The following is a 17,267-nucleotide window of genomic DNA, read 5'->3' as shown; positions in this document are numbered from 1 at the left end:
CCGGTCCTTTGAGAGCCTAGGTCCTCACAAATTTTTGACACAGCTCAAATTAATTCATGGGTCTAAATCAGGAAAGGTGTGATCCATCAGGTAGAACACATTCCTCTCTTTCTTAGTTCATCCTAAACACTGGCATGGATCTGGTCCTCCAGGCCTGTAGTTCGACACCTGGGCTATAGCCCATCATCGATTAGCAAGCCTGTGCGCAGCTGAATTTTGAGTGTCTATTGCCACAGCAATGCCGCTATCCATAGCCAGAGGTTGGCAATACAATAGCAAAACTCCAGCTTTAGTCACCAGACTCACCATCACATTCTCCAATGCTAGCCAAAGTCCAGATATATATGATAGCCTAACTCTGGCATCTCACACCCAAACCACCCTGTTGTTGCAGCCATAGCCACTTATTACATTGTGGGCTATGGTGGCGCCCAAAACAGCAGGCACACCATGTGTCCAAATTACCGGCAGCACACTGCATCCAAATTAGTAAAAAATAACCGCTTCAATATCATGCAGCATTTAAAAAGGTCCTTCAAATGCTTTTTCTCTATGGAACCTCTCAATTCAAATCAAAGATAGCTTTATTGGCATGACCCGGATTTATTACAGGTATTGCCAAAGCAAGGGGAAAAGGGGGACATGGAGGGCGGGTGGGGTAGGGGGACAATGGTTAAGCAGTCTGTGGACATTTTTAGGTTTACAGTTCCGTTATGCTCCTCTCAGTCTGTGGCATGCTGTGACATAGTGTGCAGCGATTGTCACTGTGGATTTCTCTTCTCCCAGTAGGATATATGTTTTTCTCTCATCTTCTAATGTGAGAAAGTCTGGGAATAGATCCAACAATTTCTTAAAGTAAGTGTCCCTGGTTGCAGTATATTTGGGGCAGTGCAGCAGGAAGTGGCTTTCATCCTCAAGGGTCTTCTGCTCACAGTGTTGGCATAGTCTCTCCTCCCTGGGTTTGTATGTCTGTCTGTGTTTCGAGGTTGTGAGCACTCAATCTGTAGACACTAAGGATTTTCCTCTCTTGAGAGTTTTGGAGCTTTTCCAAGTATGGGGCCATTTTATATTCTCTTTGTAGAGACTGGTATGTGGTTAGCTTTTGTGACTGTTTTATTTCACGCCTCCATTTTTCCACATAGTCCTCTTTGCTTTTGGCTGTGGTGTGTTTTATCTAGATTTTTGTTATGACCTGTAGTTTATAGTATAGTTTTCAGGACAGCAGCCAATCAACGCGCTCTATGTCTCATTCACCACTCACAGTGATCACACTGTTGCAAGTCTAATCTCAGAGCTCTGTGGATTGAGGCAAGGACAGGTAACTGTGTCTTTTTCTCAGAGTTCAAAACAAAATCATTTATTAGGCACACTTATCAGAATCTTCTTCTTTTGTATAGGCTGAAAAATTGCATGTGAAAATCGCACAACAATCTAAGTCAAGTGATCCCTTTTAAACTATTTTTTATAGGGTCAAAGTGAAAAAACGTTTTGTTTTTTTGTTCAAAGTTTTGTGTTGTTTGTATGGAGTTATTGTTTTGTTGTAATGTGTGGGATTAAATGTTTAACATTAGAATTAAGCACTATCCGTTCTGAAAAAGCAAATCCAAGATTGTCTATTTCGGAAAAAGTAGAGAAGAATTATAAGCTGTGGAAATGTAACACTCCCAAATGCAAAAAAAATGCTCCGTTACTGAGAGCTGCTTTCACTGACGGTAGCAAAGTGTTTAAACTAGTTTCGGTCATGAAAAAATAAATGATGCATTTTTTTTTTAATTTACATTTTTATGTTTGGAGTACTGCGTGGAAATAAAGGACCACTATCACAAGAAATTGTAAAATTTAAATTGCATGTCGTTTCTTTTCTCCCATGTCGCTTTCTCTTACAGAGCGTTGTAAAACCCTGACAGGTTCAGGGAATTCTCAGGGCTTTCACTCATCCCTAGACCTCCCTTTTACCGTCTTTTCTAAACATTTCAGACCCTAAAATCAGGAAACAATCATGCTGCCAGCAAGCCAGCAGCAGCCCCAGCACTCACTCACCTCCCTGGGCTTTACCTCCATCCTCCGGGTGGCGCTGAAACACTTTGGTGAGATCAATGATGGCGAGTCATTCAGAGCCTCCGAGGACAGGAAGAAGAACGGCTACTGACGTCTGGATCCCCCGGGAGGTGAGTAAAAGCTCCCGCTGCCCTCCATGCACTTGCATTGAGCCTCCGGGAGCTAACCCGAGCTCGGCTCAGGATTACCGCCAGGGAGGTTAAAGTGTGGAGAAGTTGGAGATGACTTCTATGGGATGGCTCTTTCTGGTTACGGTGCACCCATGATAAAGGCCAGATTTATACTTTATGTGCCCCTAATAATGTTGTGGCTTAGTTTTTTAGGTACAACAGCGCCCCTCCCATCCCATGTGCAGCCCCTCTTCCATGTGTAACATCCATGTGTGCAGCTTCTCTTCTTTCATGAACAGCTCTCTTAGGCATCAGTTTCCCTTTTCCATGTGTTGCTTCCCATTTTCAGCCTCCTCTTTCATATGTAGCAACCCCTCTTTCATGTTCAGGTGCTCCCTTCGGCTGCAGCCACCCGACGCCCGGACCTTTGTGTCCTTTCCGGAAATCTGGCCCTGCCCAGGATGTGTTGATTGGAAGGATTTGGAGCACCCCTCTCTTCTGCCACACCCTCTGACATCATCTTCCACTGACCAGAAGGTGGCTGAGTGCAGATCAGTTGCTTTAAATATGTATAGGGAAGGGATATAGAGATAATTAAAAATGTTGTGGAGTCTGGCAATGATTACAAAAATATCCATGAACAAAAAGGTTATATTTTACAACCAGGGCCGGTTTTACAATAAGGCATTGTAGGTTTTTGCCTATAGGCGTCTGTTGATGGAAGGGCGGCTCACTCCTCTCCCTGAGCGCAACCCTTTCTCCTTCTCTATGCAGAGCACTGTTGACAGTGTAAATGAGAGGTTATTCACCCTGCTCTCTGCATTCCACTGACTAGATATCCCTTTAGTCAGGGGTACCTCTAGCTGAGGTTCTTCTAGCTGTTTAATACTTGGGGGCACCTCTAGCTGCTTAGTAGTAGGTAGCCAAAAGTCCCCTTAATATTAAGGGGCACCTGTAGTTAGCTGTGACGGGCAAGGGAAGTAAGGGAGAAGTGACAGCTGGGCCAGCCAGCACACTTGTGGTGCAGTTTGGCGGGGGTTTCTAGGTTCATGTAGGGCATACATGTCAAATTCTGGCCCGCGGGCCAAATTTGGCCCTCGGAGCCATTAAATTTGGCCCTCAAGTGGTTACCTCACTTTGCATTATGTTTGGCCCACTGTAGACCACCAGGGAAGCTATATTGGAGGGTAAGACCTAGAACACTAGGGAAGCCATATGGGGGAGGTAGGGGGAAAGCACTAAACACCAGGGAACTGTATGGGGGGGGCACCTCTAGACACCAGGGAGCTTTATAAGGGAGGAAGGTGGCCAGTAAACATTGAGGTTGGCCCGCGACTAGGCCTCAGTGTACAATTTTGGCCCGCGACTAGGTCCCAGTGTACAATTTTGGCCCGCGACTAGGTCCCAGTGTACAATTTCGGCCCACTTTGTATTTGAGTTTGACACCCCTGATGTAGGGTGAAGTCTAAGGTACCAGGACATCTGTGCCTATATAGGCTCATGTGAGGTAAATCCAGGTCTGTTTACAACAGTTAGCTTTTTGAATATAGCAGATACAAAATGAACTTACCAGAGCCATAAGGGTTCCAACAATTCTGACTGACTCAGAGGGTAATGTCGCGAGCTTATGAAGTTTTGGATCATCGTAGTCAAGGCGATTACCAGTCAATATGAACATCATGTTGTTGACTGCAGCAGCAGTGAGGGGTACTAGATCGTCAAATGGTTTTCCTACAATTGCAAGCAAACATTTTTCAGAATTCTTAAAAGAGAATTTAATGAGCGTCACTGGATTGTACACTGATTGAATATTGTTTTATAATTAATACTGTAACACAGGGAGTAAGGAAACAGGTGATTTTTTGCTTTCTGGGGTAGGGACAATGTAAAGCAAATCTGGAGACCTTCCTTTGTTTGCTTTGTGCTGTACAGGCTACATACAGGTTATTTACAATATTTACATAAAAACAGGTAACAAAACAAGCAAAAAATCTTGCTGCAAGATAGGCTGCAACTGGTTACCTGCCAGTTCCAATATGCATCTAATCCAATTAATCCAATCCAATTAATTGGTGTCCATGTGGAACTGTTTCCCTCGGGTAGAAGACCAACGGGATTGGACAAATAGGGTTTTTTTGGGGGGAGATATGGTGCACCAAACCCCTCCTACACCCACTGGTTCTGGTGTTGTAATAAGATCGCCCTCTTTTGGTCAGACATTGAATTATTTGTTAGGAACACCTTTGACCCACACTTTGTTCTAGATGAGGTGATGGTGCTGTTTAGACAAAACCAAAGGAAGGGTTAGTCTGGTTTTTAAGTTCAGACCTATTTCATTTTCCCCAAGCCTCCATGGCAGCTCTACGGGTATTAGCCCCACCCCTAATACCCCATAGGACATGATATCTATAAATGTTTAGCCAGCCCCCTTCCAGGTGTCTTTTTTTCTTTGTCCCTCACCTCATAGGACTGGCAGTTTATCCTGCATAAACTTTTTATTTTGTAACTACTTCCTTTTTCTGCCTTACCAACCACTTCTTTTTGTGGAATAAACAGGACTCTTGCCGGTCAATAGCTGCACAACAAGCTCTAATAGAGCTTGATGGCTGTGACCCCGTTCTGCTGGTTTCGGGGGTCTCGGAGTGTCTCGCTGATCCCTGCCTATTAAAAACACTAACAGTGCTTACAGGTATGGCGACAATAACTATTTCTTACCCAGGCTAAATGCTTGGCTGGGCTGGCATCTTTCCTCCCTTTCTTTTTTTTTACTCCGTTTTATACTGAATATTTTTCCTCTTTGCCAGCGTGCGTTCCATTCAAACACGCAGTCTTATTAGGCTCCTCCCCTTCCACCTCTGTGGAGCGCATCGGCAGAAGTGATGTTCGTGTCCAGACGGATCACTCCGGAGTCTGATTGGGGGCAAAGGGGAGCGTGTCAGAGGTCTGAGCAGCGCATACTGATGACGTGTCAGCATGTATATAAGGAAGGCAGCGCGGAGGGATGGCGGCTGTTGCTGTTCCTCTGCGAGTGGCCAGGGAAAATTTGATTTAGCCTGTCTTGCAGGTAGGAGCAGGTCTTTATTAAAGAAGCCCCTCTATCTTTTGGTTCCTTTTAAAAAAAAACAAAAAAAAAACAAACAAACAGGAATCTTGATATGCCTACTACTCTTTTCTGTCTAGTCTTTTGCTATATTTTGGTGGCCTATTATGGATGCCAGAATAAGGCCCCGTTCACACTTGCGTTTTGGCAAGTAAACGGACCGGATCCTGATCGGATCAGGACCTGATCCTGATCAGAACCATACGGTTCCGATCCGGATCCGATCCGGATCCGGTCCGTTTGTATCAGGCATGCATCAGGCTGCCATCCGGATCCGTGGGCAAAAAATAGTGAAATTTAAATAAAAAAATGTTGGGGTCAGCAGAAGGTGCACCTAGTGCACCTGTAGAATCAGGTTCCTCTGGTGTAGGCCTCACCTCCACCTCCGACATTCTGCCAAACAGCTCCAGCACATCTGTCACTGCTGCTCCACTCCAGACATGCTTGGCCCATGTGTCCCCATCCGAAATGGCCGCTTGGATACGCATAGGAAGTGGGGTAGAACGTCAGGTTTTTGTAGGCAGTGTGTTCTGTGCCTTCCGTTTCCCATTGGTTTCTGTGTTCCGGATGGTGCTGTCAGGCTCAGGTCCGGCTCCGGTCCCAAAAAATAGCGCATGTTGGAAAAGTGTCCGGAGTCCGGTCCGGCTCCGTACTGTACGGAACGGACATGTGTGAACGTCCGCATAGACTTTGCATTGCTATGCGGAACGTACGTTCCGTTTGTACAGTATGCGGTCCGGATCAGATCAGGAAAATCCGGACAGGGAACACTAATGTGAACCGGGCCTTAGCCCTCAACAGACCAGCACCATTCTTATGGGTAAGGCGGGGAAGGAAAGACAGGTAAGTTCTGCTTATAATACAGTGAACTCATTATAGGAAATTCTCTTTAATCTCTGCCTACAGTTTAAGGAGACAAGATAAGAGAAGATCTTCTCACTTCCCTAAAAGATGTTCAAGAGACAGATCACATTCCAGAGACTAATCTAAAACAAAGAAGTCTAAACATAATAAGTAAAGCAGGAGGCACAGGTGGTCAAGATCTCATTCTCCTGTTTATTATCAAGACTAAAAGGCATGCTGGGCCTGTGGTCAGCCGGTAATGCCCAACAAACTAGTCTGTGCAAACTGTTTTCAAGATCTAGGAAAGGATGATACATCAGATCCGGTTGATATATCGGATTTAGTTCAAAAAGCAGTACAAGAGTCATTACAGAACTTTGTGGCTAGTATGCCGTATCAAGCTATACAGTCTCAAATAGAGACACAGGATCGTCCTTCTGCCTCTGCAGTAACTGAAGAAGAGTATGATATAGGTTTTGATTTCTCATTGGTAGAACCCTTTGTCAAAGCAGTATGGGAAGCCATTCAGTGGGAAGAGTCTGAGGAGGAATAAGAAAGCTCAAAGACCAAGCCTAAAAAGTTAAACATTTAAATAAGGAAAAGACAACTTTTTCAGTCATGAATGAAATCAAAGCTGTGATGCTTGAAGAATGGCAGAAGTTAGAAAAGAAACTTCCACTGGCTAACAGATTCGATTAGCCATGTTACATCACCTTTGGATGATGCTATCTCTATTAAAGATACTCTGGAACGTAAGTTAGATTTAGACCTAAAGAAGATCTACACAGTGTCGGGAGGGGCTTGCAAACCAGCAATTGCCCTCACCTCCGTGGGGAAAGCAATTCAAAGTTGGTCTGAAAACATGGAACAAGCGATTCTCAATGACGCGGACAAACAAACACTCATTTCAGCTCTGGAAGATCTTAAGATATCGGGAGATTTTGTTGGAGAGGCAGCCATAGATGTGCTCCGCTCGTCAATGAAGTCAATGTTCTTTTCAGTTACAGCAAAAAAAGCTCTGTGGTTAAGAGCGTGGTCTGCAGATCCCACTTCTAAGTTACTTTGGTGTAAAATTCCATATAATGGTAAATCATTATTCGGAGAAAAAATGGACTCTGCAATTAGTCAAGTAACCGGGGGTAAATCTGGGTTGATACCCCAGGACAGACATACAGGAAAACAATTCTTTAATCAGCCAGGACAGTCACAATCTACTAGGTATCATAATGCGAGGTCTTATAAGCCGGGGAAAAACTTCAAGAGAACCTGGCAGTCTGGGCAATCCAGCTTTAACAGAACCCAAAAACAGAAAACTACTCCATCTATGTCTTCTAATATAAAAATCTTTTTGACGGTGGTACGGTCCAGGTCTGTCCAGTGGGTGCCAGACTACTGTGGCACTTCTCTCAAGTCTGGAATCAAAATATAGCCTCCCCTTGGGTTTTGAGAACTATAACAACGGGACATTTCTGGACATTCAAAAACAAACCACCTCCAAGTAATTTAAAAAAAAACAGAATGCCGATTTTGACGCAAAGAAGAAAAATACTTCAGGATGATCTTCAGGGGCTTCTGGAGAAGGAAGCAATAATTCCAGTACCGGAAAAGGAGAGAGGCAAAGGCTTTTACTCAACCCTATTTTTTGTACAGAAAAAAACTGGGGATTGGAGACCGGTTTTAGATCTCAAAGACCTCAATTTGTATATTCTCCTAGAGAAGTTCAAAATGGAGTCGCTAAACACAATGATCTCAGTGGTGAGCCCAGACGATTATTCACTGTCCATCGATTTAGAGGACGCTTACTTGCACGTCCCTATTCAACAGTCCTTTCAAAAATTTCTACGCTTCGCGATAAAAGACAACCACTATCAGTTAGTATGCCTCCCATTTGGAATATGTACAGCTCCGAGAACCTTCTCCAAAGTGTTAGTAAAAGTAATCGCCATCCTTTGGCTACAGGGCATACGTACATTCCACTACCTCGACAACATACTTCTGTTGGGAAGGTCAAGAGATCAGATAATTCAACAAAGGGAAAAACGTATCCAAACGTTGACAGACTTTGGATGGCTAATAAACTTTCAAAAAAGTCATCTGCAGCCTACAAAGGACTTAGTGTATCTGGGTGCAAGATTTAGAACAGATCAAAACGCAGTTTGTCTCCCACAAGAGAAGATTCCTATCATAAAGCAGAAAATTCTTCAGGTATGCCTGTCGCACCGTTTGCAAGCGAGACACTGTCTGAGGGTTTTGGGGACATTGGCCTCAATTCACTAAGTTTATCTCCTGTCTTTAACCAGCTGAGCGGTCTGGACGAGCTCAGCTCGTCCAACACCGCCAGCGGCTGCCGCTCAGGCCCTGCTGGGCCGATTTTAATGAAATAAAAAGCAGCACACGCAGCCGGCACTTTGCCAGCCGCGTGTGCTGCCTGATCGCCGCTACAGCGCGGCGATCCGCCGCGTGCAGCGGCGAAAGAGGGTCCCCCCAGCCGCCCGAGCCCAGCGTAGCCGGAACAAACAGTTCCGGCCAGCGCTAAGGGCTGGATCGGAGGCGGCTGACGTCAGGACGTCGGCTGACGTCCATGACGTCACTCCGCTCGTCGCTATGGCGACGATGTAAGCAAAACAAGGAAGGCCGCTCATTGCGGCCTTCCTTGTTTATTATGGGCGCCGGAGGCGATCGGAAGAACGCCTCCGGAGCGCCCTCTAGTGGGCTTTCATGCAGCCAACTTTCAGTTGGCTGCATGAAATAGTTTTTTTTTTATTTAAAAAAAACCCTCCCGCAGCCACCCTGGCGATTTAATCAGAACGCCAGGGTGGTTAATAATGTTTCTAGAGTTATCACCATGGTGATAAGGCAAGTAGTATTCAGGAAACATTTTACCTCAGGCAAACCTAAAGTTAACTCTTCTGTCTTTAAGTTAACTCTTCGATCCTTAAAATAACTCCAGAATTCTAAAGTTAAAGACAGGCTGTTAATTAACTGCATGTGAAAATAACTACAGAGGAGGTAACTTAACTACAGAAACATACGGATAAGTTAATTGGCTCCCCCTAAAATTGGCCCTAGACTACAGTACTTACACTACATAATATAGACATATGGCAATGGTAGGGATTAGATTGTGAGCTCCTTGAGGGACAGTTAGTGACAAGATATATATATATATATATATATACACTGTACAGCGCTGCGTAATATGTCGGCACTATATAAATACTAATTAATAATAATAATAATAATACAGAGGAGGTAACTTAAGGAATGAAGAGATAAGATAAGACTCTCTCACTGTGTGTAGGTAAGTTTTCTCTTGCCTTATTATCTCCAGCATGATCTTAGTGAATTAAGGCCAATGTCCGCAACGATACATATGCTCCCTTGGGCACACTGGCACCTAAGGAATTTGCAACAAGGATTCCTAAGACAATGGGATGGAGTATCTCTGAATCAGACAATTCTTCTGACTCGTGTTATGAAAAAAGATCTGAGATGGTGGTTGTCAGACGAAAATCTCAAAAAGAATGTTCCCCTAAGTCCACCTCGCCCAATTCTGATATCAACAGATGCCAGCAAACTGGGATGGGGGGCGACGTGGCAGTCACATTGCCCAGGGATGGTGGCCACCCTACATGAGAACCTGGCCGGCAAACAAGCTAGAACTGCAAGCATCCTATTGTGCTCTATGTTAATTTCTCCACCTAGTGAAACACAATTCAGTGATGTTGAAAATGGTCAGTGTAACAGCGGTGGCATATATCCGCAACCAGGGGAGCACACGCTGTTATACCTTACTGGAGGAAGCGGAGAAACTCTTCAAATTAGCAGTTCACAACCTGAAAGCCCTGACAGCAGTCCATATTCTGGGCTCTTCAAATATAGTTCCAGATTATCTCAGTCGGACTCGGATTTCGAACAACGAGTGGACCTTGAATCAGAAAGTCTGATTAGCCTGGAAATCTGTTAAGTTTGAAGGTCAGCTGGAAACTTTGAAGCTGCTGGATATTGGATGAACACGTGCAATAAACTGGTCTGTGCTGGGTCAGCCACACAATTTGGTGAGAGGCTTTAATATCATTCAGGTGTGGGTTCACACATGTGGTGTTGCAGTGTGTGGGAGCATTTAAGGTGTTAAAGAGAAACTCCGACCAAGAATTGAACTTTATCCCAATCAGTAGCTGATACCCCCTTTTACATGAGAAATTTATTCATTTTCACAAACAGACCATCAGGGGGCACTGTATGACTGATATTGTGGTAAAACCCCTCCCACAAGAAGCCCTGAGGACCGTGGTACTCCTGGCAGTTTCCTGTCTGTGAACCTTGTTGCATTGTGGGAAATAGCTGTTTACAGCTGTTTCCAACTGCCAAAAAAGCATGCAGCAGCTACATCACCTGCCAACAGTAAAAATATCACCATGTAATAAATGTCAGAATGTAAATCAGGGATTTAAAAGATTTTACAATGGGCAAACGCTGACTAAATCATTATACATGTTACGGCCAGAACCCGAAGTGTGGCCACTTCTCGTTCTGGCCAGCCACTTTGGGTTCTGGCCGGCCAATGTGCGAAGTGGCCGCAGCGGAGTGGCCAATGTCAGAAATGTAATTACTACACTAAGCACAATGTATTTTACGGCCGTCTCGCTGCGGCCAAATGTATTACAACTTGCTTAATTTCATTAAATATAGCCGGCGGCAATGTAATAGATGAAGCCGCCGGCTTTCGCACTGCCTCCGGGGCTGGGGGGATGCCGCTGAGCAGCGGCTATCATGTAGCGAGACCTTGTCTCGCTACATGAAAAGGAAAAAAAAAAAAAGAAAAAAAAAACGGATTTGCTGCCCCCTGGTGGAATTATAGCAAACCGCCAGGAGGGTTAAGTCAATCAGCAGGCCAAGATAGCTGGTAACATCCACTGCGTCAAACAGACCTGATAAGCAAATGTCAAGCATGTGTAAATATACCAAACTATGTCAATTCCCACAGATAAATTAATTAAGGAATTTGTAAACAAAATATATTATGGTTATTTTAAATAACAAGTATTCAATACAAGATAAAGAGTGACACACGGAAATTTCAGCCAATCAGAAATAGAGATTGAGGGAAATTCCAAATTAGTCAGCCATATTGAATAAATTATTGTAAAAATAGGAGCTGAAGCTCATAGCTCTCACTAGCCTACCAATCTTCAGAGAAGACATATAAGCCAGAAGCTACCTTCCCACACTTGGTTCTAGAGGCTGAAGAGATGCCAGAGAAGCTGGTAATATGCTAAATGTTCTGGTGATTTACTTTATTAATTTTTCAGCATTGAGTTCTGTTAAGATGTTAGCAAGAAGTTCTGTTAGAAGTTCTGTTATGTTATTTTTTTAAGACAATTACTGCAAGTTTTACACAGCTACTAACACAGATGAGACTACTTTTGATTCTATTCTACATAACACAACTCTTCTTTTTTGAATATACTTAGAAGATTGATGATTGCCTGGCTATAAAGGCTATGACGAGATGCAGTACTGTTAGAAGGAAACACAACTGTTCATATTTTTGTATATATGCTGTATGATAAGCAAATGTATGTTTGTTTTTGTTTGTTTTTGTTTGTTTTACATAAAATGAAATACTGAGTGATCTGATTCCTTTTAAAGTGGTCTAACACCCAGCATTTCAACTTTGCTTTAAAATATTGCTTACAGCTTATAAACTATTATGCCAGATTTTTTTTTTAGCAGAAATTCACTGAATGGATTAAACATGACATTTTAGTGCTGCATTTAGCTAGAAATCCTCCTCCGTGCTTGCTTGTTTAGTTACAAATGTATCTATCTACAATGTAACAAACAAACACTGCTCTGAGAGAACAAAGAGGGCTTCCCCGGCAGGCTTTTCAAAGGTCTATTTGTATTCCAAATAAAGATACATTTGTAGCTAAAAGATAATAACGGATGCGGATTCCTAGTTAAATCCAACACTAAAATGTCATGTTTAACCCATTCAGTGAATTTCTGCTTAAAAAAAAATCTGGCATAATAGTTTGTAAGCTGTAAGCAATCTTTTAAAGCAAAGTTGTAATGCTGGGTGTTAAACCGCTTTAAGGTATTCCATCAATCTATAATTACTGTTATAAAGAATTCAGACCCCGCTTTGCCGGATTTATATGATAGCAACGCTTTAAAGGTTTGATCGTTTACTGAGTTAGCAATCAAGCATAAGGCAAGAACCGCTCAGGTTTTTGACACAGTAGGCCCTGACCACATGCTCCAAGGGGATGCCTCCTGCTCAGTAGGTTGCATTGACATCTTTAGGCTTATCCTCAAATAGCATTGGAGCCTCAAATAAGGCTACACAACTGTGATATGCAACACTGCAGTACTAGATACAGGTCACTGTGTTTAGATATAAACATACCATTTTTTTGAGCTGCCATAGGTGTAATTTTTGGACTGCAACTCTGTGGAGCTGAATGAACTGCTATAGTAAATGAACGTGCAATTTTTTCCCTCTGTCAAAGAGGTAATTTTGGGGGTGTAACTCTGTGAAACAGGGCTCTGAATTAAATAAGACCAGAAATAAACATGCAATTATTTTCCTTGTCAGAAATGTAATTTTTGGGGTGCAACTCTGTGGACCCCCAAAATCCAGAATTTGTAACAGTCACCCTGAGTGAAAACATCACATAAAATGAAATGAGGGCAATAATTAATGGGGTGGGCTCTGCACACAGGATAACACAAATGTTATGTGAAGTGAAATCTTGCGCTTCTGGTTACTAGCGGGGTCAGTGAGTGAGAATGACAGTTTAACCTCCTGAGCGGTATGCCTGACACTGTGCCGGGCATGCCGCTCTAGAGGTTTTTACATGCTCAGGAGTCCCCCGGGTGAAACCTATTAAATTAATTGTAATCAGAACATATTAGCTAGCACTAGGCTAGCTAATATAAGTGGCCGGCACCCCCCAATCACCCCTGATCCCCCTGATCCAGCCGTTTATACATTACCCAGCCTGGATCCAGCGATCGCTGCAGCCTCTCTGGTCTTCTCTCTGGGGAAGATTGGGACTGCGCATGACGTCTCGACATCAATGACGTCATGACGTCATGTACGATCCTCCCAAAAGAGAAGAGCGGAGCTGTCTGGGGAGGCTGCAGCGATCGCCCATTCCAGGCTGGTTAATGTATAAACGCCTGGATCAGGGGCATCAGGGGTGATTGGGGGGTTGCCGGCCACCTATACTACCTAGCCCAGTGCTAGCTAATGTGTTCTGATTACAATTAATCTAATATGTTCAATCCGGGGGACTCTGAGGCTACAAAACCTCCTGAGTGGCGTAACGCTCATAAGGTTAAAGGGAAGGTCCGTGGAACTAGAAAAAAATAAATCCACTTACCTCGGGCTTCCTCCAGTCCCTGGCAGTCGTCCTGTGCCGGCACCGCAGCTCTGTTGGCTCCCGGTCCCCTCCGGTGCAGATGCGACCTCGCCAGGTCAGCATCTTCCTGCGCTCCAGTGTGCGGATCACTGAGTCGCACTGATGTCATCCGGGCTGTACTGCACAGGTGCAGAACTACTGCTCAGGTGCAGAGGACATCTTGCCCTGGAGGGGACCCCGGGCCACCAGCGGGGAGCAGAGCTGCACCAAGGGCACAGGACGGCTGGCAGGGGCTGGAGGAAGCCGCAGGTAAGTTAATTTTTTTTTATTTTGAATGTACTTGGATGTGTCCTTTAAACACTTTAGCTGCTTCTTTGGGCCTGGCTGTAAGGCATGAAGCTTTAAGGAAAATAGGTGAGGAGGAGCGATTCATAGTGTAAAACAGCTTTGTTCAATAAAAATGTTCAATAAAAATGCACTTACTATTTAATAAAACATAATGACCCTTTCGTATTTGGGCAATAGCTCTCTCGATGTGAAATCAGGGGTGTCACCTGCTAAACCGCTGTGGCCTGCAGCAGCCTATGTCCAGGTGGAAAGGACTCAGGCAGCTGCCCCACCAGGTGTCCGTGCAGGGGCGTAGCAATCGGGGTTGCAGAGGTTGTGACCACATCGGGGCCCTTGGGCCAGAGGGGCCCCGTAGGGCCCTCCCAGAACTGCAGTATTAGCTCTCTATTGGTCCTGTGCTCATAATAATCACTTCTATAGATAGTTTGAATAGTGGTAATCATTAACAAGCCCCTTCTTGCACCTCTGACACTGTAGTTGCCATTGACGGATTTTGGTGTGCCGTATCAATTGTTATGTATAGAGTGTTTGGGGGGCCCCAATGTAAAACTTGCATCGGGGCCCACAGCTCCTTAGCTACGCCACTGTGTCCGTGTGCTGGTGACATCAAACTTATTACACAGTAAGTGCATTTGTATTGCGCATTTTTATTAACTAAAGCTGTTTTAGACCATGGAGTGCTCCTCCTCTCCTGTTTAACACACATGCTATGTTGGACTTATACTGTAAGTATATAAGTACTAAAACAGCACCGAATAATTCCTAGGAATGACAGTTCTCAACTGTTGCTACAATAAAGCTATGTTAAGAAGCAATGGGCCTAATGCTGGGTACATACGTTGCGATTTGCCGCTCGATCCACGGGATCGATAGGGATCGATCGATTATTTCCAGCACCTTTGCAAAATCGACGGCTGTATCCAACGAAACTAAATCAAACATGTCGGAAATAATCAAATCGGATCGAGCGAAATCGCAACGTATGTACCCAGCATTAGGCAGTAAAATCTGGTAAAGTTGCCCTGCGCAGGGAGTGTACGGCAATATTACTGCAAATTGCACAGGGGGAGGACCGGCCATTAACCCTTAGCACCACTTACGTTAGCACTGTAATGCCCACGTTGCTATGGTAACAGATGCGGTGATAAGGGTTAACTGCCGATTCTACCCCTGTGCTGCTAATGGTAACACTGACATGAGCTCCCTGTGCAGGGCAACTGGCAGGGATGAGCTTCGGATTTTTCGAGTAGCTTCCTACTCAAAATCATTCAGTGTCCAAGTGTTAATTAGTGCGCCGGAGGGGGCGAATGAGGGGGGGTTAACTAATCCAGCTACCATCAGGGGTGCTCGGATACTAATTTTTAAAATTCGCATAGATTTGCATCCGGATACCAAGATATCCGGATCCGAATTTTTGGGTATCCGAGTAGAATCAGATATCCGGATCCAATATCCGGTCGGATCCGGATATCCGGATTGAAAACCGGAACTAGCCTTTAAAATGCTTCCAAACCGTTTTGAAAGCTAAAAAAAAAATAATAATCCTCCTCCTCCTCCTCCTCCTCCTCCTCTTCCTCCTATAGTGGTGAGCATAGCTGCCTTCCCAAGCAGCTGACCTGAGTTCGATTCCTGGCCAATGTATGTGAGCTTGCTTTTGACATCCTACAAATCCCTGAAAAACAAGACAAAACAAGGGAGGAGGAGGAGGAGGAAGGAGAGAGAGAGAGAGATTGACTTTGTTTTTTTAATCGGTTTCTGCAATATCCGCGGATATCCGTGTTATGCGTCCAAATATCTGCAGATAGCTATCCGGATTTTTTTACAAATCCGGAATCCAAATCCGAATCGGATAGCATAAAAATGTTCGGATATCCGGGTTTCCCGGATATCCAGAATCCGGATGAGCATCCCTGGCTACCATGTGCTTCGATGCGGTCCAATCACATCCCACATCGCGTTCACATCACTACTACGCTTCCTCCTTCAACCCAGAAGGAGGAAGCGTAGTAGTGACGCAAACAAGGCTTGGAACGCGACAACAGACACATTGAAGCAAATGGCAGCTGGGTAACTTAACCCTTTCTCCTCCACCCCCTGAGGTGCACTAATTAATGTTTGGAATCTGAATGATTTTGAGAAGGAAGCTACTCGAACTCTATTCGGATTTCAATTGGAGCTCACCCCCGGCAACTGGTAAAACAATACAATGAAACTTTGCATTATGGCAAACTACTAACCTTTGTAGGCTTTAAATGCTTTTACCAAATGTCTGCCTTCTTCAACAAAATTATCTTCTAATGATTTATTTCCCATTGTGAGTTGTCTCAGTGTAGATAGAGTGAAACGTCTCATAGTTTTCCAGTTATTGCTATCGCTTAGTAAAACACTTACTAAAGAGGAACAAGAAAAAAAAAAACACAAAATATTTTGGTTTATTATAGCATGAAATCCTCTTTGTTGGAATCAAGAAATGACAGTTGATATAGATATTTTCCAAATATTTACACATATTATTAGGATTATGCAGAAGAGTGTTCAAATGTCACTAGAACACCTAATGACTGGACAGCCAGCCAGCTACATCTCCCCCAAAGTGCATGCGTGGGGACAGGCAAATAGATATTGAGAAAATGCTACAGTTAGGAGCCATTCAGAAGTCATAGAGTGCATGGGCCGCTAACAGTGGTATTACTCACAAAAAAACAAAATGCCTCCGATTTGTGAGGACTACCATGACCATCATAGGTGCATATCCTAGCCCCAGGTAAACACATTGTTTGATAAGCTGGCAGTCATCAGTTATCTAACAATAATGGAGTTGAACCATGGGTACTGAGATATTTCCTTCACAACAGAAGCCCTGGGAAAATTGACCTTCATCTTAATATTTGGCCTCTAAGTTCATGGTGTAGCTTTTTGGAATGGAGAATGCCCTGTCATGTTCCAGTGAGCTGTGAACAAGCTGCTGAATGGTGCGGAGAACATTCCAGTCTCTTACCTGGATGACATTGCAAAGAACACCTCACCTCAGTCATCTATCTCAACTACTGGGTAAGATGGTAGCTAGCCTCTAATTTACTGTATCTAACTGCTAAGTCAAGTAAGTATAAGGCTGGTATACCAGAGGTGCAGTATTTCAGACACAAAGTCATCAGAGTTGGCCTTCCCCTAAAAGGCCAAAGCCATGACATTTCTGGGGACAGCTAAATACTAAAGTAAACTTGTACCCCACTAAAGTGGTATCAGACAAATTGGGCACATGTGGCTCCTTGACAAAGTGGGCGGTGCCTGATATTTATCATTCTTTGAAGGTTTTTTGTTTTTTTTTTTGTTTGTGGTGGGTTGCTGTTGCCGGGCATGGTGACGCCTCGATGTGGTGAGTTTGTACACCAATATACCACACATAAGTGCTCCACTCGCTTGAGCAATCTGACTTGA

At 44.0% G+C, this 17,267-nt stretch overlaps 1 protein-coding gene across 11 annotated transcripts in view; it reads right to left on the bottom strand.

Moving 5' to 3' along the window:
- Positions 1-17,267, bottom strand: part of LOC137570374 (cytochrome P450 2K6-like) — a 131,927-nt gene that overhangs the window by 37,105 nt on the left and 77,555 nt on the right. For all 11 annotated transcript variants that reach the window (XM_068279038.1, XM_068279037.1, XM_068279043.1 and 8 more), the window contains 2 exons: positions 16,067-16,219; positions 3,739-3,899 (listed from right to left, as the gene is read on the bottom strand). In XM_068279038.1, coding sequence (XP_068135139.1) covers positions 3,739-3,899; positions 16,067-16,219 — 314 coding nt within the window. The remainder of the gene's footprint in view (positions 1-3,738; positions 3,900-16,066; positions 16,220-17,267) is intronic.

The sequence above is a fragment of the Hyperolius riggenbachi genome, chromosome 4 (genome assembly GCF_040937935.1).
Source record: "Hyperolius riggenbachi isolate aHypRig1 chromosome 4, aHypRig1.pri, whole genome shotgun sequence".
NCBI lineage: Eukaryota > Metazoa > Chordata > Amphibia > Anura > Hyperoliidae > Hyperolius > Hyperolius riggenbachi.
Note: the sequence above shows the minus strand (reverse complement) of the source record. Positions and strands in the feature narration are given on the sequence as shown.